This window comes from Saccopteryx bilineata, chromosome 6 (genome assembly GCF_036850765.1).
Source record: "Saccopteryx bilineata isolate mSacBil1 chromosome 6, mSacBil1_pri_phased_curated, whole genome shotgun sequence".
In the NCBI taxonomy this organism is placed as follows: Eukaryota; Metazoa; Chordata; class Mammalia; order Chiroptera; family Emballonuridae; genus Saccopteryx; species Saccopteryx bilineata.
This window is the reverse complement of record NC_089495.1, coordinates 30988974-31010698: the sequence shown is the minus strand read 5'-3', so window position 1 is coordinate 31010698 and position 21725 is coordinate 30988974. Positions and strand designations below refer to the sequence as shown.

General features: G+C 32.8%; 1 protein-coding gene across 1 annotated transcript in view; it reads right to left on the bottom strand.

Annotated features, from left to right (window-relative positions):
• Window positions 1-328: 328 nt before the first annotated feature.
• LOC136309277 (A disintegrin and metallopeptidase domain 3-like) overlaps window positions 329-21725 on the bottom strand; it is an 88364-nt gene continuing 66967 nt past the window's right edge. Inside the window, exons 14-20 of the mRNA XM_066237505.1 lie at window positions 20736-20931; window positions 19893-19983; window positions 19449-19638; window positions 13291-13371; window positions 11189-11306; window positions 3118-3280; window positions 329-404 (exon numbers count right to left, since the gene is read on the bottom strand). Coding sequence (XP_066093602.1) covers window positions 329-404; window positions 3118-3280; window positions 11189-11306; window positions 13291-13371; window positions 19449-19638; window positions 19893-19983; window positions 20736-20931 — 915 coding nt within the window. The remainder of the gene's footprint in view (window positions 405-3117; window positions 3281-11188; window positions 11307-13290; window positions 13372-19448; window positions 19639-19892; window positions 19984-20735; window positions 20932-21725) is intronic.

Sequence of the window (21725 nt, the reverse complement as noted above, 5' to 3'; positions counted from 1 at the left end):
CAGAACATTTTCCCCTAATGAACTTGACAGGTGGATTGGGGCATATGCAGGAGTCTGATTCTCTGCCTCCCTTCCTCTCACTAAATAAATAAATAAATTTAAATATTTTCAAAGTCACTCTTTTTTTCAAAAAAGTTGACAGATAAATCTCTGACTAATACTGGTTAACATTATTTTTAAAGAGTAAAACACAAAATTAAATGTTTTTGTTTAGCATATAATATTTACAAATAGTAATGATAATAATGAAACATGGAAATAATAGGTTTCTAATACTGAGGTATTGATAAAGATATTTTTTAAAAACTATTTCAGAAATGACATTTTGTCAATAGTTGTATTCCTTCAATTCACCTCCAAACTCTGTGTATGACTTGCTATTAAAGCTGGCTTCTGATGTAGATCTGTATAAAAGAAATAACATTAATTTTAGGTTTAGGAAACATTGTAATATGAAGCAGTATCAAGAAAAGTAATGAAGCTACATTTGTACTAATTACTCAAATAACATATACCAAGGTTTACTTTGCTTCTCATATTCCACTCAGTGATCCTATATGTAATATGTTAAGCATATGTAAATTTTACACTGAAACAAATCTATTTTTCTCTATCTTCTCTACAAGGAAGACAAGAGGTATATTAATATATGTACAATAATGCTCCTGCAAAGGTAAAACAGTAATTCACAAGCAAATTGTCAAATTGATATTTCTATCAAAAACTATGTAAATAACTTTTTCATTTCATCAATGAGGTCTTTAGTGGGGTCTTTATGTCTTTCAGATACATTTAGTTACATTTGGTGGTATTTATAATTTCCAATTGTTTTCTTTGGAAAACTCTTAACACCAGTATAGTTCCTATTAAGAGGAGTGTCATTGTGTTCAGGCTCCTGCTACATGGCTACAATTTCTTGGACACAGAAATAAGATCAAGTTTGAATACATAGCTCAGTGTTATAAGCCCAGACAGAGCACCGGCTGAATTTAAGTATACTTCCACATCAATTTCCTTCTGTCTCTTGAGAATAAGAACTAAGAGGCATTGGTTAGAGACAGATTATTGGTCTTTTATTTGAAAATGAATCTAGATAAGGTTTAGATATGTATTCTGTCTGGAAGAGAGAATGCAAACAGAGCAGTCATTTTGCAGAAAATTAACATTGATAAGAAGTGATAATGTCAATCATAAAGCCTTTGAGTAATGGAGAAAATGATGTAGTCCTTGACTGTGCAATTCATTACCACCCACTGGTGCTTCAGCTCTATATCATTTCTTACCCTTATAACCCTAAAGCCCCTCAGTGTTGCTCTAAAAATTAGGTTCTCATGAGCAGTTTTAATTACTTATGATCAATTATTCCCTATTATATCATCCTTTCAAAAGTCAGGTTTACTTCTAGTAACTATTCAAATTTTTTCAAGAAGACTTATCCGAGATATTTATTCAAGTCAATTTATAATAATCTGATGATTATGTAAATGTCTATATAAATCAGGCAGAATACAACACTAAATTTAGCTCCTGCTAACATGTTTATAAATAAAATTAACTAACTGGAGAAATAGAGGTTTTGATGAAAATTTTCTATCATAATTTTATTTCTCTTTCCATAAGTAAGAAAGAGAACCATATTCCTTTAGAATGGAATAATGAGACATATTATTTATTTATTTATTTATTTACTTACTTATTTATTTATTTTTAAGTGAGAGAAGGGGAGGCAGAGAGACAGACTCTCACATGTGCCTGACCAGGATCTATCCAGGAAATTCCTAACCAGAAAATGCTCAGCCCATATTGGGCCATTGCTTCGTAAATGAACTATTTTTAGCACCTGATGTGGAGGCCATAAAGCTATCCTCAGTGCCTGGGGCCAACTCACTCAAACCAACTGAGCAATGTCTGTGGGAGAGGAAGAGAGAGAAAAGAGAGAAGGGGACAGTGAATGGTGGTGAAGCAGATGGTCACTTCTCCTGTGTGCATGGACCGGGAATCAAACCTGGACATTCCTGCACAAGGTGAATGCTCTATCACTGACCCAACCAGCCAAGACCCCCACTATTTATTTTTAATTTACATTCTCATTTTTCTTGAATATTCACTAAGCAAATTGTGGCTTGTATTGGTGTAATGGTTAAAGCACATACATGGTGACAGAAAATAATTTGACTATAGATGATGGGCACACAACAAAATCAACAGTTTTAATGCTATAAAAATGTTTACCTGAAATTTATGTACTCTTATTGATCAATGTCACCCAATTAAATTTAATTTTTTAAATAAAGTTTAAAAAAAGAACTATGCAAGTACCTTAATTCTAATTTTAGAAACACATGAGTGATATTAATTATGTGTAAAATGGGCAGAATCTTATAGTTCTCTCTCTCATTTTTTGCTATTATATATATTCTGTTTACAAAATTTGCTTCTCTATTTCTAGTAATTTTTTGTGGGGGTATTTTCTGAAGTTAGAAGCAGAGAGGCAGTCAGTCTCCTGCATGCACCCGACCAGGATCTACCCAGCATGCCCACCAGGGGGTGATGCTTTGCCCATCTGGGGCGTTACAGCCAGAGCCATTGTAGCACCTGTGACGGAGACCATGGATCCATTCTCAGTGCCCTGGGCCAACTTTGCCCCAATGGAGCCTTGGTTGTGGGAGGGGAAGAGAGAAATAGAGAGAAAGAAGAGGGGGAAGGGTAGAGAAGCAATTGGGCACTTCTCCTGTGCACCCTGTCCAGGAATCGAACCTGGGACTTTCACACACTGGGCCAACACTCTAACGCTGAGCCAACCAACCAGGGCCTAATAATCTTTTTGACAAACCTGAATGTGAGTTGCTTGGGAAATAGACAGAACCTCTTAAAGCAATTATAGCTAAATGGCTTCCTTTATGAAAGGCTTACTGAGTAGCTTCCATTGTTCCTGAGCCTATATGCACATGAAGGATACCTACCTACTGGACATCTGAAATAAAACTATATCCTAAGACTCAATGTTTCTAAACATTAACTCAACCTATCCAAAAATAAGTACTTGTAATATTTTGAAATATATTTAAATTCTTCCTATAACACAATTTAATGTAAATATAAGAAATGATTACTTACCCTTCACTTACTATTTCTTCACTCTTCCAAAATTTTATTTTTTTCCATTTAAGAGTAATGATGGCAATTAAAATAAGGAAAGGTAGAAAAACACAGAAACTGATCAAGAGGCCATTTCGAAGAGAAGCATGTCTCTTTTTTATAGGCAAGTTTAAAATTTTTCCTGAAAACATGAGAGAACTTTTAGTATTTTCAAAAATGATATTTAAAACATATTAGAATTTTGATTTATTAAAATTTAAGATTCAAATAATACAGTCATGGAATGAATAAAATTAAATTTGTGTTTTCCAATATTCTGTGACTATGCCACACAGTGCATTATATATTTTTACCACTCAGTATATTTCATTGTACTTATTTTAAATAATTATATGTATAATCTTTATTTATGTGCCATATTCTAATGTATTTTATTATATTCCTATCTGTAAACTACTGCATAGAATACATTAAGCTAATATTACTATCTAGTAAGTTCTCCCATCTAAAATAAAGAGCAAACAAAAAACTGTTTTACAACATGATTTAGTGAAAAATTATTGCCATAACCAAAGGTTAATTGTAAAATACAATTAATAATATCAAACTAGGTTAAATTTCCATATTATCTGTATAAGGTTATATTACCCTAATTTTGATTATATTAATTAGAAAAACAGATATCCTTTAAGTGTTATAAAGACATCACAGAAAAAAATTTAAATCTATAAAAACTTAGTCCAATTTTACAAAAGAAATAATCCAGACAAGTAAAATATAGAAAACTAAAGTAACCAATCAGAATTACCACCAATATAACCATGGCAACATTAAATGTAAATGAAATTAATGCCCCCCAAAAGACAAATGTTCAATAACTTTACAATACACATGATCTATTTACATGTTGATAAGAAGTGATTTACCTAAAATAAAGTGATTTAGAATTTTTACAGAATTATAGGAAATAACTTGTTAAATATATAAAAATATTGAAATTAAACAAATACGCAGCAGTCTTACACAACAGTAGAACTCAACAGTTTTAAAGCTCCCCTTTCCCTGCTTCATCCATCAGAAAAGGACAATTCTCCTTCAGTCCATCTTTACTCAAAATATCATATTGGAAGTGGAGCTTCCTTCTCATGTACTAAAGGCTGATTTTAAAAAAATTGTACCTCTTTATTATTGGATTGAGAGATAGATCCCTTACCCTACAGAAGAAAGGTAGGGCTTCCACTTTAACCATGAAGAAATTTTTCCATTAAACGATGCCAAACTAGCCCTCTTATAATAAAAACCCATTACACAAGACAATATACATAAGGACAATGATTTCTGGAAATCAACAGGAAATGCAAAACTGTAATATCTGAAGGAAGGAAAATAGGATTGATTTTATGAAAATTCAATTCTACCTATAGACAATGTGCTGATCTCAACAGAGAACTGGAGTCCCAGGCAAAATGCTGCATTTCACTAGTTATGGAGGCAAGGGAGAGAATTCACAGCAGCAGACACGGCAGGATCTGCAGGGTACCGCCCTGGAGAGACGGTTGCTCCAAAGATTAGGACCCGGGAAGTGTTGTGATAGCCTCCTAGGGGTCCTGGGTAGAAGGATAGCCTGAAGCTAATTAAACAGCAGCTCCTACTGGCTTGAGATTGAAAAGGGGATACTAAAGTGGTAACAGTGCTGGAAGAGTACCAAAAAGATCCCAATTTCTCCACATCCGAACTAATATCATGTTGCCTGTATTTTTTATTATAATCAACATAAGGAGTGTGAACTAGTGTCTCATGTGGTTTTGATTTACATATTCATAAAATGTTGAGTAAATTTTCACGGGCTTATGAGATGTTTTAATATCTTCTATGAAGGTATGTTTATTTAAACCCCTTCTCATTTTTAATTGGATTGGATTTTCATTATGGGCTTGGAAGAGTTCGTTATCTATTCTGGATACACAAGTTGCCTATGATACAAGATTTGCAAAATTTTCTCCAATTTCGTAGTTTGCCTTTCACTTCCTTGGTTTTATCATTTGCAGCACAAAGGTTCTTAATTTTGATGATGATCAACCAAAGTCCTGTTTCTTTCTTTGCTTGTGCTTTGGTGTTTTCTATAAGATAATGTATGCTAAGTCCAAAAAATGTACTTTTATATATTCTAAGTGTTTTATAAATTTAGCTTTTTTATTTAGATCTATGATCTATTTTCAGTTCATTTTTTTGTAAGGTTGCGATGTAGCAGTCTAACTTCTTTGTTTGGCATGCAGATATCTACTTTCCCCAATAATATTTGTTGAAATGACCATTCTTCCTCTTATCTAAAAGTATCTTCACATCTTTGTCAGAAATTAATAACGGTAATTATTGAGGCTTTATTTCTGGACTGTGTATTCTATTCCATTGAACTATAAATCATTCTTATTCTCAGTACAGTACTACACTGACAAAAATTTTAGTTTTGTAATATATTTGGAAGTTGAGAAATATGTTTTCAGTTTTCTTGAAAATGTAGCTTTGAATTTCTGCGTGACTTTTAAGATTAACTTATCAATTTCTGCAAAATGAAAAGACAACTTGGGTTTGTTAAGGATTATGTTGAATGTTTAGGTTAATTTGAGAAGCAATTCTGTATTGGCAATACAGAATATTATCAATATCTTTTAAGAATATATTTTGCTTTCAGTGTGTATCTTATACTTCCTATAATAATATTATTTCTGAATATTATATTATTGTATATAATTTTAAACATTTTTAAGTGTACAATCAGTGGCATTAAGCATATTAACATTGTTGTAAATCTATTACCACCATAAACTCTAGTCTTCCTTCTCTCAAATTGAAACTCTTTACCCTTTAAACATTAACTTGCTATTTTCTCCTCCATGCATCCCCTGACAACTATCACTTTATTTTCTATAAATTTAGCCACTTTAAGTACCTCATAAATGAAGAATTACTTAGTAACATATCCAGAATGTGACTTACTAGTTAGCATAAGGTTTTCAAGTTCTGTCTATGTTACAGTGTGTGCCAGAGTTTTATTCTTTTTCAAAGCTATTTAAATATTCCATTGTAGCATATACCACATTTTGTTTCTCCATTTATTTGTCAATGGGCATTTAGGTGTTTCCACGTTTTGTTTATTGTGCATAATACTGTTATGAACATGGGTGCACAAATATCTGTTTGAATCCATGCTGTTAATACTTTGTGGTATATAACTAAACTGTGGAATAGCAAGATAATATGGTAATTTTATGTTTAATCTTTTGAGGATCCACTATACTTTTCCACAGATGCCGTATAACTTTATATTCTAACAACAGTGTACAGAAACTCCAATTTCTTCATATCCTCATTAACATTTAATATTTTCTGAGGTTTTTTGTTTGTTTGTTTGTTTGTTTGTTTTTTGGTAACAGGCATCTTTCTGTTGGGAAGACCTGCAATTTCCTAACAATTAGTGACGTTGAACATCTTTTCATATGCCTATTGGCTATGTGGGTATCTTTTTTTAGAGAAATATTTATTCTTCTTTTACCCATTTGTTAATTGGGTTATCTGTTTCCTTGTTGTTGAGTTTTAGAAGTTCTTTACATATTATGGATATTAATTCTTAATCAGATATATAATTTGCAAACATTTTCTCTCATTCCATGGGCTACTTTTCACTTTGTTAATAGTGCTCCTTGTTGGAAGACACGGTTCTTTCTCCCTTTGATTTGAGAGAGTTGCAGAGGGAGAGAGGGAGAAACAGAGACAGAGAATGGAAAGGAGAGAGAGAGAAGGGCATCAACTCGCTGGTCCACTGAGTGTTCCATCTAGTTGTATACTCATTGATTGCTCTGGTGTGTGCTCTGACTTGGGATTGAATCCATGACCTCAGTGCACCAGAACAATGTTTAGTCCACTGAGCCACCCTGCTAGGTCCTGGAAAACAGTTTTTAATTATGATGAATTCAAATTTATCTACTTCTGTTTCTTTTATTTTTAGTGCCATATCTAAAAACTTATTGCAAAAAGCAATGTTTTGACTATTTCCTTCTATGTTTACTTCTAAAAATTTTATAATTTCAGCTCTCACATTTAAATTTCTAATCCATTAGTAGTTCATTTTTGCATATGGTTTAAGTAAAGGTCCAAGCTTGTTCTTTTGCTTGTTGAGATCCATTATACCAATCCCATCTGGTGAAAGACAATCCTTTCCCCCATTGACTGGTCATGGCATCCATATGAAAAATCATTAGAACACACATGTGAGAATTTGTATTCCATTCATTCAATTTTATTCCATTGAATATTTTCTGTTATTTATTTTGTTGTCCAAAGTAATAATCAGCTTCCAAGAAGATTAAAAAAAAGAGACCTGTGGTCAACTTCTTTTTGTTTTATTCTTAGCTTTTATTGAACACAACTGTGAACTCAGCAATTTTATTGTGCACAGTGATAAAGAATATTGATGGAGGAAGACATGTTACAATTTGTAATCAGACAAATGCAGAAAAAAAGAGAGCAGGGCACACTTTTCACTGAAAAGAATATACAGATGCCAAATAAACATATTAGAGCCATCCAATTTCATTATCTATTAGGGAAGTGCAAGTTAAAAGCATAATAAGATATTATCACACACCTAATGGAATGGCTTAAAAAAATTGTGAGTGAGGATGCCAATAAACCTAGGTCATTTGTATGTTATTGATGTAAATGTCAAATGCTCAGGACTCTGGAATAGTTTGGAAGCCACTTTTAAAACTATTAAAGGCTTATTATCGACCCAACAATTTCACTGTTGAGACTGTTTCCCAGAGAATTAAATTTTACTTTTATGCAGAATCTTCTACATGAATTTTCATTGTAGATCTGGTCATAATAGCTAAAAATTGGCAACCATCCAAATGTCTTTCAGTGGGTGAATAATTAAATAAATTTTAATACATCCATACAAAGAAATACCAGTCGATAAAAATTAAGTATTCATATAGACTACAACTTGGATTCAGTTCACAGAAATTATACAAGATAAAAAAAGCCAATCTTAAAGGAACACAATGTATGAATGCATTTTCATAACATTCGTGAAATAATGCCATGAGTTAGGAGTGGGGGGAAGAATGGGTTAGTGTTGCTGTATAAAAGAATAATATTAGTTTAAAGATAATACATATAGTGATGATACAGTTTTGTATCTTAATTTGTGGTAATAACTACATCAATTTGAACAGGTAGCAAAGTTGCACAGAACTAAATACACACACACATGTGCACTCATAAAAACACACACATATACACAAATGAGTGCATGTACATTGACAAAATATGAATAAGGTCTATGTATTTAACCAATGTCTATTTCTTAGTTTTGATACTGTACTATAGTACTGAGACAAGTTTCTGGTGATCAAGACTGACTAAAGGGTACAGAACTTCCCTCTACATTTCTTGGCTATTCTTTGTGAATCTATAATTCACAAAAAAGTTAAATAAAAATCCAGTAGGGTATCATCATACATCTGAAACTGACAAAACGAAACAGTATCAAATGCTCATTTATTGTGGGCTATATGTGCAGAGAAACTGGATCTCTCATCAAAGGGCAGGAAAGAAAAAGAGTATAGCCACTTTTGAAAATAGTTTGGCTATATCTTGTAAAATTAAAAGTACAATCAGTAAAAAAATACAATTACTAAAAAAACCAGCAGTTTTACTCTTAGGTGTTTACCTACTAAAAAGGGATAATATATGTATATTAAATATACTACTAGTTTATGTACATAAAATCCTATATGCATGTTTATATTCTCCATTGCCAAAAATCTTGAAACAATCCAAATAAGTGTCAATGGCTGAGTCAATAAACAAAAGAGTTCATCTTTTCAATAAAAGGCTACATTAAAATAACAATTAATGGACTATTAAAACAGATAACAACAAGAATGAATCTCAAATCCATATGACATTTTGGAAAAGGGAAATCTCTAGGAAAAAAGAATGTGTAATTGTTTTCCAGGAATGAATGTCAAGGGAAGCAGTGGGAGGATTTAGGGTGATAGATTTATTGGGTATCATGATGATAGTTGATTGGAACAATCATGCACCCATAGGAGTATATACCACAGAATAAATATGTTAATGCATATACATTTTTAAAAACCAAATTTGTTTAATAAAAAATAAATATTAAAAAAAATGGTTAAGATTTTTTTTTCAAAGTTCCAAGAATATATTAACCTATTGATTCAACAATCTCAGCCAACCCAAGCAGGATAAATTCAAGCAAAAACACAACTTGGTAAATCATAGGGAAATTGGAAAATCATAGATATAAGTCTGAAACTCATATAAAGAAGAAAAAAATCATTATATTATTAAGAAGAAATATAAGAATGAGAGCCGTATTCTCAACAGAAAATGGGTCAGGATAAAATGCGGTTACATCTTTGAATTTCTGAGAGAAACAATTCTCAATGTAGAAATCTACTTCCAGTGAAAATACCCTTCAACAATTAAGACATTATGGAAACATTTTAAAGACAAGCAAAAGCTGAGACATATGGTCACCACAAAATACACACAGAAAAGAATTACAAAAGGAAACTTTTCAGGGTGAAAGAAAATGACCCACATGAAAGTTAGAATGTGCTGGAAGAGCTGAAAAGCCCTGGAAAACAGTAAATAGGTGGGCAGATATAAATATTTATATTAAAAAATCTTTAACATTCAATTAGCTGTGTAAGACAAATAATATATGTCTACAACATAATATATAAATCATTTCTATAACAACAAAAGTGCCAATCACGGGAAGACAATGAAATAAAACTGTTACAGGATTTATAGACTATGAAGCTTAGAAAAATCAAATACTCTGCATTTGTTTATGAATGTTCACCAAATTGAAAAATGTTTTGTACCATCTACTCTCCATATGCTATGGTATAAAAGATTTGATTATACTCTGGTTTCTCTTCAGATTGCATAAATCTTTTGCCTTTTAAAAGATTTGATTATTTTACTTATCTACATTATGGTTAACATTAAAGATGCAACTTGGTTATGAATTAGCATATCACAATAGTTAACATCTTTAAAATATAAGCTATATAGCCTGACCTGTGGTGGCGCAGTGGATAAAGCGTCAACCTGGAAATGCTGAGGTCGCCGGTTCAAAACCCTGGGCTTGCCTGGTCAAGGCACATATGGGAGTTGATGCTTCCAGCTCCTCCCCCTTCTCTCTCTCTCTCTCTCTCTCTCCCTCTCCCTTTCTCTCTCCTCTCTAAAAAAATGAATAAATAAAATAAAAATTTTAAAATATATATATAAGCTATATAATAAAATTATCACCTATTGTAAAGTTTAATAACATCAATCTAGAAAACTCTGCTGTATAAATGGAAATGTTTGGGGAACTGTCATTAAAATTAAGGGGAAACCTATTAAAATGTTTGTTTCTCAATTTGAATTAAAATGTATATAAAATTTTGATTGACAGTGTGATTTAGAGTGCACTAATATATGTGGGGGTTTTTGTTTGTTTGTTTGTTTTCTTTTTTTTTCTTTTACAGAGACAGAGAGAGTCAGAGAGAGGGATAGACAGAGACAGTCAGGAACGGAGAGATGAGAAGCATCAATTATTAGTTTTTCGTTGCGCATTGCGACACCTTAGTTGTTCATTGATTGCTTTCTCGTATGTGCCTTGACCGTGGGGCTACAGCAGACGGAGTAACCCCTTGCCCGAGCCAGCGACCTTGGGTCCAAGCTGGTGAGCTTTTGCTCTAACCAGATGAGCCCGCGCTAAAGCTGGCAACCTGGGGGTCTCAAACCTGGGTCCTCCGCATCCCAGTCCGATGCTCTATCCACTGCGCCACCTCCTGGTCAGGCACTTAATATATGTTTTGCAGTCACTAGCCACACTGGCTATTTAAATTTAAATTAAATAAAGCAAAATAAAATGAAAATTTCAATCTTTTAGTTGTACTATCCATATGTCAGATGCTCAACAGCCACATCGACAGTGGATATGTAATTTCTGTAAGTACAGAAAGTTCTATTGGAGGACACTGATCTAGATACTAACCTCCACTCCAAACCCAAAACCCATCATCAATACTTCCTCCTGGTGATGATGGTGTTGGTTCACAAGTTGGAGGAGTATATCCAACATCACATTGACAATTCCAGTTAGTATTGCAAATCTAAAACCAAAACCAAATGAAAAACAAAAACATCATACATACAATATAAAAATTAAAAGCATTATTTGTCATTACTAGTCAATGCATATTATTGAAATATTATAATTTAGTATATTTTAAGTAGTGTTTAATTTAATGTGGAGAATAATTCTCAAAATAAAATTTAATAAAATAAATGTCCATCTTTTCAAATGTCACAGAGATTTTCTATTTGTCTCTTTTATTTTTAAATAAAAGTAGATAACATTCTTGATGCAACTGAAATAACTTATTCTAGAAAAGCATAGAAATTACAAAGCTAGAAATTATAAAATTATGGAAGTTTAAATTTATTATGCATTGTGCTAGATAAAAAGAAATAATTATGAGAAAAGCCAAACTTTAAGAACAATGAGGGAAAAAATTAAAAGAAAAAGTTCTTTAAACAGGCACAAATAGCAAAATTTATTTCTTAGAAAATAGGAAGACTATAAAATATCTATTAATGGGAACTGGTGGATGAATTGAAAGAAGGATCAGAAACAGAACAGAGAATTTAGAAATAATTTTATGCTAAAATTCAATTAAAATTGAAGGGATTCATGAAATTATTGATATATATACATAACACATAGATACAGAAAACAGAACAGCAAATCCCAGAAGGGAGGTGGAAAGGAGTTGGGGGAGGGGCAAAAGGGGTGTAATGGAGGACACAGGGTGGGGGGTGGGGGGGTTATACTGAGTGGGACACTTGAATCCATGTTAACACAGTAAATTAAAATTAATAAAAATTTTTAAAAAGAAAAAATTAAATAAAGAGAGAAATAAACAGAAAATAAACTGTAAATAATAGGCCATGTAAGTCATTTGGGAGAAAATTTTGAATCAAGACACACAGACATATCACATTTCTTTTGGATTACTATATAAAACATAAAGCATCGATATGACAAAAGACACTAGCCACAAATTTAAAGCCAAAAGCATGCTTGGAAAACCTTCCAAAGTTTACAAAGTTTTTATAATCCAGTCAATAATGTCCCAACAGACAGACAAATAGAATTGCAAGTGGCAAATATGAACATAATACATACTTAAGAATTGTATCATTAATTATTAAATAAATGCAAATTAACAATAAGTTTATCATGTTGGAAGGATTAGAAAACTGAGAAACAAGAAACTAATCTTGCCCAGATTAGTTCCAGGGAATGGAACTTTTCATACATAAGTGGGAGCAAAAACTAGTATACTGTTTCTTGAAAATAATATAATATTATTTAAAATTTTAATAGTGTATACATTTGACATATCAGATTTTATTGCCAGTAAATTAAGAAATCATATTAATATACAAAGATAAATATACAACAATGTCTATTGTACCCCAATTTACAGTAGTTTAATATAAATTAAATTGTAATTTATACTAAAGTCCATTTGTGAATGACTTCAAATATAGTGTGGCACAGATATAAAGGCAACAAATCAGAGACACTGAGGGCAAAAAAAAGTCAGAATAGCCAAAAAACTCTGTTTTCACAAAAATATTAGACTCTAAGTAGTATACATAATACAGTATAAATGTACTGTGCATGTTTAAATATATATCGGTACACATACACTCAATTATAAATAATTTTATGTATGTATAAATGTACATATATATAATATTTAATAAATCTGTTTTCAAAATTTCACAATCTTTGATCTAATGTTATAATAGATTATATTTTACACTACTCTTTGTACAAAGTTCAAAGCTTATTAGTTCATGAGGCCAATAACAATCAGATTAAACACATAACTTTTTTACATATATACTATGTAAAAATATATATATAAATAAAAGCAAACTGTTTTTCATATTTGACTGGACTTTTCTATTAGAAATTTCCACATCAAATAATTCTGAACCTATTATTATAAACTGGGAATGTCAATGACATGAATTTTCTATTAAAAAATAACTATACATAAAAATAGAATAACCATTACATACCCCATGTCCATTGCACAGACGTGTTGAATCACAGCTGTCTTTCTTTTTAACAATTTCTTGGCACTTTCCAGAAATACAAACCTGCAATTTAAAAAACAAGCAGCAACAGGTAAGATTTCTTTCTTTTTTATGGCTGAGTTATATTTTATTCTGTAAATGTACCTCAGCTTTTTTATCCACTCATCTACTGATGGGCACTTGGGCTGCTTACAAATCTTGCTAATTGTAAATAACACTGCAATGAAGTTGCCTTATGCTTGAATGGAACTGGAGAGTATTGTGCTAAGTGAAATAAGCCAGTCAGAGACAACAAGTATCATATAATTTTACTTATATGCAGAACCTAATGAACAAAATAAACTAACAAAATAGAAACAGACTCACAGATCCAGAGAACAGACTGACAGTTGTCAAAGGGAATGGGGGTTAAAGGACTTGGTGAAAAAAGTGAAGGAATTAAGCAAAGAAAAAAGTTATAGACACAGGCACCAGAATGAGGATTGCAGGAGGGAAATGGGGGGTGGGGTGGTGGAGGGTAGAGGGGTGACAGATGGTGATGGGTGACTTGACTTGGGGTGATAAACACACAGTGCAATACACACATGAGGTATTGTAGAGTTGTGCATGCAAAGCCTGTATAATTTTACTAATCAGTGTCACCCAAAAAAATTTAATTGAAATTTAAATAAATAAATAGAAATAAACAAATTAATGAAAAAACATAAAAAGTAAAATGTTGAACAATTATGCTTGGTACAAAACAGATGAATCTGGATTTTTTGACATCTATTCATCCAATAAAATAAATTATTTTATCAAATATGAAATACTGAGAATCAGGTACTATTTTTCCCTTGAAGAAGCAGAGCTGTGAGCTTATTGATACTAATTATCATAAGAACAAAAATAGCCAACTTGTACTGACCACTTGTAATGAGCTAGGATCTGGCTTAGAACTTTCTATGCTTTTTTACAATATGTATTCATATTGACTCTGTGAAAAAGATGTTGCCAATATTCAGTGCATTATTTTACTAACAGAGCCCAGTGTTCCTGTAATTTTTACATTTTTCCCAACTTTAGTAGCAATATCTCTTTCTTATTAGCAATGTGACTTTGAGCATGTTCTTTATCCTCCATACTTCTGTTTATCCATCTTGTAATTTGAAATAGTAATTATGCCCAAATGAATAAGAATATATAGTTTATGACAATGACATAATTTGTTACTCATAAACAAAAACAGTGTCTCACTCAGTAAATACAAGGTTTATTTTAATTATTTATTGATTTAACCTGATTTTTTTTTTCTGAAGCTGGAAATGGGGAGAGACAGTCAGACTCCCACATGCGCCCGACCGGGATCCACCCGGCACGCCCACCAGGGGCGACGCTCTGCCCACCGGGGGGGTCGCTCTGCCGCGACCAGAGCCACTCTAGCGCCTGGGGCAGAGGCCAAGGAGCCATCCCTAGCACCTGGGGCAGAGGCCAAGGAGCCATCCCTAGCACCTGGGGCAGAGGCCAAGGAGCCATCCCCAGCACCCAGGCCATCTTTGCTCCAATGGAGCCTTGGCTGCGGGAGGGGAAGAGAGAGACAGAGAGGAAGGAGCTGGGGAGGGTAGAGAAGCAAATGGGCGATTCTCCTGTGTGCCCTGGCCGGAATCAAACCCAGGTCCCCCGCACGCCAGGCGGATGCTCTACCGCTGAGCCAACCGGCCAGGGCCTAACCTGATTTTCATTAGACTTTATATTAATATTCCTTTATCCAAATGTAATTTAATTTGAATATATTTGGGGGCATCTTCTGAGATTATCTGTTGGCTTTTATTGTTATCTGATAGAATATCCAATTTAATTTATGAAGTTTAAACATTAATTATTTCCTGTTACCATTGGTAAATAAAGAAAAAATGTATCAGCTTGTTCATTAACTTAAAGTGCTCTGATGAAGCCAGGAAGAATAACAAAATGCTGGACAAACCAACATCACCGGCTCAGAAACTATTTTCATTCTAGTGCTCCTTAAAACATGTTATGGAGATGTATACTTGAAACCTATGTGTTCTTATGAACCAATGTCACCCCACTGAATTAATCTCTAAATAAATAATAATAATTTTAAAATTGCCATTCAAATAATAAGAAACTACTCACATTCCACTCCTTTTAGGGGGAAAATGAGCCAGACCCCTGCTTCTGATATAATTCCCTTTAAGAAAACAGATTATTTTGTACCTGGCTCTTTTCCAATGGCAAGTAAAGCAAGAGACACCATAAAAGCACTTAGTTCTGGTCAATAGCTGGGATTATGTTTTGAATATAAACTAGTAGTTAAATTTCCTTCTTTGAAGAAGAGACACAAACAGTGTCCCAGAAATAGTCACAGCACAGTTGAAAAAAAAAGTCCCTAATATAAAACTAAAATCATACTTCCTAAGAAGAAAGACCTGAATTACATAGCATATTTTCTTATAGTCCTGTGTATTTGAATGGATGAGAAAAAAATAGTAAATTTTATTAATTGATTAGCATACCTATTTTTAGATATTTTCCTACCTCAAACGTATTCCTTTTCAAATTTGAAATATATATGCCAAGCTGTGCTTATCTCCTTTAGAATACCCATATGGACGTATCAATTTTATAAACTAGTCTGTTCTAAGTCTTATAAATAAGAAAGTCAAAAATACTTTCTATCATAACCAATATTAAGCAAACTTGCATTGCTGAAATAATGCCTAACTCCATGTAGTACATTGTTTGCTTAGTATCACAGTATTGAATTTATGAGTTTTATTTAGAATTATTATGTAATAAGAGAAATAAACTTTTCTTCATGTTAATAAATAATTTATTTTTGTATTAATTAATATACACAGATACATCAGTTAATAAATCAATCGATTGATAATTTTAACAAAGGACCCATATTAAATGAGAGTGAGGTAAAGCAACTTTAACTTTCCAACCTCTCTGGAATCAACTGAATAATACAAGATAACAAATGGAAATAATTATTTAAATACCCTCAGAATGATTCCAGTTTAGATTGACAGATTTGGCACACACAATAGCCTCCTTTTTCCCCATAAATGAATATAAAGGAGACTCAGAAAGAGGCAATTAGAAGATAAAAGATTTAAGAACTTCCTGGGATTTTGAAATAAAATGAAGGTCATTGATGCATGACATAGAGAAAGCAACCACATCCAATAAAATGGTAAAGGAGAGAGCCCAGCTGATCAGCCTCACAGTGCTCTAGAGCAGTGGTCCTCAACCCCCAGGCCGCGGACTGGTACCGGTCCGTGGGCCATTTGGTACCAGTCCACAGAGAAAGAATAAATAACTTACATTATTTCCGTTTTATTTATATTTAAGTCTGAATGATGTTTTATTTTTTAAAAATGACCAGATTCCCCCTGTTACATCCTCTAAGATTCACTCTTGATGCTTGTCTCGGGTCACGTGATACATTTATCCGTCCCACCCTAAAGGCTGGTCCGTGAAAATATTTTCTGACATTAAACCGGTCTGTGGCCCAAAAAAGGTTGGAGACCACTGTTCTAAGGGGTCAGGAGAAAACAGGCTTTCTACTAGTATGCTCACACCATCCTGGTGAGAGTCGAGGTGTGGCCACATTTTTTTTCTATGCTGTTAGGCAGAAATATAGCAATTATTGCTTAAAAGTGTACTTGCCCTGCTAGGCTATTCAGCTAAAGAAATCAAGTTACCTTGGTGATTTCGTTTTGTCTGTATTATTTGGCATCTGAGTTGCTGACTGGATTCTCTAACACCCAGTTTGGGATATATGAAGCAAAAAGAAAAGGGAATTCATTGCTATATTGTTCCTTGGACTCTGAAGTCCCAGCTAGTTTGCCTTTCTCTCTTCACCTTTCAAAGTATTCTCTTTTTTTTAATTTTTTAAATTAATTAATTAATTTATTTTTTTACAGAGACAGAGAGTGAGTCAGAGGAATAGACAGTGACAGACAGATAGGAACGGAGAGAGATGAGAAGCATCAATCATTAGTTTTTCACTGTGCGTTGCAACACCTTAGTTGTTCATTGATTGCTTTCTCATATGTGCCTTGACCACGGGCCTTCAGCAGACTGAGTAACCCCCTACTGGAGCGAGCGACCTTGGGTTCAAGCTGGTGGGATTTTTGCTCAAGCCAAATGAGCCCGCACTCCAGCTAGCAACCTCAGGGTCTCGAACCTGGGTCCTCTGCATCCCAGTCCGACGCTCTATCCACTGCGCCACCGCCTGGTCAGGCTCAAAGTATTCTTAGATTGCTTTACATATATGTAATATCCAGGTTTTTAAGCTTTACACAGTAGAAGGAATAGAAAAAAGTAAATCTAATCTGTCTTTCTGTACCCTCAAATCTCTACTTAGTAGTTTTTAATCATAATGTAATATACACTTATATTTTTCTTTATATAGTACTCATTTATATCATTTAAGAAATTTTTTATTGTACCAAGAACCACACCTAATTTTTCTATGAGGACTTTATTAAAACATTTTGATCTTAATTCCTCCAAAATAATATATTCTATTTTACCATATATTTGTTTATGTGTTTTACTGCCTTTTTCTAATTAATAAACTATTAAATTAGTTAACAAATTTATGTATTTGCTTTGTCATATTTATAGTAAACATTTTTCACTTGGTTTTAAATGATCTTTGAAGAAAAGATGTATTACTTTATAATATTGTGGATCAAAAAAGGGGTACATACCAAACTTAACAAGCTCAGGGAATGCTCACATAGCAGATCTTACAACCTCAGAGATAAAAAAATAAGCACAGAAGATGGTCTGAAATTAAAACTTTTGAACTATTCTCCAGGGCATTTTTTCAGTCTGTTGAGATTTTGCTTCTCAGAAATTGTTGTCAGCTTGGCCCAAGTAAACTCTTAGATTTTTCCTTAGGATATTCTTTTGTTGACAATGTTGTCAGTACCTGCATGATCCTTTGTGATTACTTTATTATTTTATATGAAAATGTACTTTCCCATTCTGAAATAAGTTTATTTACTTTCTTTTATTATTATTATTTTTTATTTCTTAAACTACTGCTCCTCAGTGGAAATTATTTTAATTAATATGTAAGATAATTATGTACTTTTTTCTTCACTCAACTATTTTTTCATAGTAATAGTTTAAAAATCATTTTCTATAATGTTTCTATAATTTTTTTTAGAAAATGGAATTAAAAATAGTTTTGGCTCTGTTTTATTATTATGCCTTGTGAAAATGCCAAATTTTTAACAAGTACATTATTTTTTGGAGAAACAATTAGGGGAGTAGACTAAAAAGCAAATAAATGTTTTACTTTTACTACAACCAAATTAATTCTCATAAATTACTGCAAGACTAAATACTTGAGTTTGTTTGTTTGTATTATTGTTCTTCTTATTCAGATTGATCCATTTTTCTTTGTTAGTGTACTATTTGAGTCTTTTTTGTTTGTTTGTTTTCTGTTATACAAGTTATTATTGATCCAATCCTAGCTTAATGAAGAAATTTAAAGTCTCAAATGTGAAAAAATAAGTTTAAATATATATTGCAAGCCTGACCGGGTGGTGGGCACAGTGGATAGAGTGTTGGACTGGGATGCAGAAGACCCAAGTTTGAGACCCCGAGGTCACCAGCTTGAGTGAGGGTTCATCTGGTTTGAGCAAAAAGCTCACCAGCTTGAACCCAAGGTCGCTGGCTTGAGCAAGGGGTTACTCTGTCTGCTGTAGCCCCACAGTCAAGGCACATATGAGAAAGCAATCAATGGACAACTAAGGTGTCGCAACAAAAAACTAATGATTGATGCTTCTCATCTCTCTTCGTTCCTGTCTATCCCTCTCTCTGACTCTCTGTCTCTGTAAAAAAAAAAAAAAAATATATATATATATATATATATATATATATATATATGGCAAAATATATAATAAAAAATTTGAAGAAATCAAGTGTTCCTTTTACCAACAGACATTCTAACCTTTGAATCTTAAGATACAGGAACCAAAATTTGTAAAATTGTAAATAAAAAAATTTTAATATTTCTCTCTCTCTGCACACATACAAATACACAAACACACACTCCAACACACACATACACACACACCCCATACATAGAATCAAGTACAATTTATATTTACCTTATTTTTATCACATATAGTGCCATCATGTACATAGAGATTATTAAGAAGTTTAGGCACTGATCGATTTCTTACAGATCCTGACATACATATATTGCCTCCAAGAAAAGTATATTGAATATCAAAAGTTGTGTTTGGTAATACACGTGCATGTGTCCAATGACAAACTATCTTTCCACAAAGGGTATTTCTGGCAATATAAAGCAGAGAAATTTTCACTTAGGGACAAATTGTATTAGATAAATAATAATTCAAAATGTGAATCTAAATCAAAATGTTATTCAGACTATAACACCAAAGCTATTCATAACATACACCATCTTATGAAGTATAACATATAAATTTATCTGTATGTAGTATAGTCAACTCTCATTTGAATTAAGTGACTCATTGCAGAAAACACACACACACATTTGGAAAATTAAAGATTTTCTAAATACACACGGGAAATTACAAAAGGCTCCATGACAGTTTCCAAAATCATCTAGTAGAAAATTCACTTCTTCTGAACACAGGTAACTAGAACCTTTAGCAACTGAAAAAATAAAAAAAGTTCAAATTACTCATCTTAAAAAAAAAACTGAAAGTGTGATAAATTAATATAGAGACATCTAGACAGTGGCAAAGCTTAGTCTGTGTCATCTACTACAGTGGTCCCCAATTCCCAGGCCGCAGACTGGTACTGGTCCGTGGGCCATTTGGTACCGGTCTACAGAGAAAGAATAAATAACTTATATTATTTTTGTTTTACTTATATTTAAGTCTGAACGATGTTTTATTTTTTTTAAATGACCAGATTCCCTCTGTTACATCCGTCTAAGCCTCACTCTTGACACTGTCTCGGTTACATGATACATTTATCCGTCCCACCCTAAAGGCCGGTTCGTAAAAATATTTTCTGACATTAAACCGGTTTGTGGCCCAAAAAAGGCTGGGGACTACTGATCTACTACATATTGTTAATTTGTGATCAGAGAAAAATTGGTATCATCATGCAAAAAATCATTAAGAAAGCAATTATCTGCTCTCTTATATACAATTCTAATCATCTATCCCTTTTGCACCAATCACATGAAATTTGACTAGTGTGTTATATTCTCTTCGTCCTATACTTATTAAACCCATTTTCCTCTCGATATAATTCAAAAGTATTTGATTTGAAATTTTACTTTCAAATTTGTATTTAAATAAAGAAATGCCTTTTATTGTGGCTTATTGGGTGGATCACCAACTTGAGAAAACTACAGTTTAAAAAATGAACCCCGGAAAGAACACACAACTTATTACATTTTCCAAATAAGTCTGAACACTGTCTATCCGGATCTCGGCACAGTCCTTGATAGCAGTAGGCCGTGTTATTATTGCATGGTTCGAAATCAACAGCTCTCATGTCTGGTGCACAAAGCTCAGATGTTCCAGAGCAATATTCTGAAAAATCACATGGATCTGTGCTCTTCCGACATAAGTGTCCCCTTTTGTGAAACTGTGAGACAAAGAGAAACAAATATGTTTTAAGTAGTTAACACATTTAAATGGGTTTAAATGTGAAAAGATTAAATAGGATCATTGCATTTCTAACCATCATTTGGATGCTATTACGTATTAAGTACTTAAAGATAATTATAAATTATCTTTCCACGAGCTCTCTTTCTACAAAGGGTATGGGTGCAGAATGGTAGTGAATGTAAACTGGCTGAAAAAATAATAATAAAGGTTCTAGAGAAATAGATTGGGGAAAAAACCAAATGTCCATCAATGAATGAATAAATTGTGGAATATACATACAATGGAATATTGTCAGCTGTATATGGAAATGGAAGATTGATATATGCTAAAGGTGAATAAACTTTGAAAACACTATATTAAATGAAGGAAGCCTAACACCGAAGGTCCCATGTTGTATGGTTCTACTTATATAAATATCCAGAATAAATAAATCCATAAAGACAGAATGCAGATTGATGGTTGCCAGAGACTGCTGGGAAGAGAGAGAGGACAAGTGCTTAACGGGTCAGGAGTTTTCTGTTTGGGTGATGAGCATGTTTTGGAACTAGATAGACGTGCTAGTTGCCCAACATTGTGAATGTATTTTATGTCACTGAATTGTTTACTTAAAAATGATTAATTTTATGTTATGTTTTGCCTCAATTTAAAAAAAGGGGGGGTCTAGTGAAAGCTTTCATAATTATAACATTGTGGTCATACTAAATATTTACCTACCTCAAGATAAATAAAAATATTTTTACATCAAGCTACGCATATTTGTTTTTCAACATT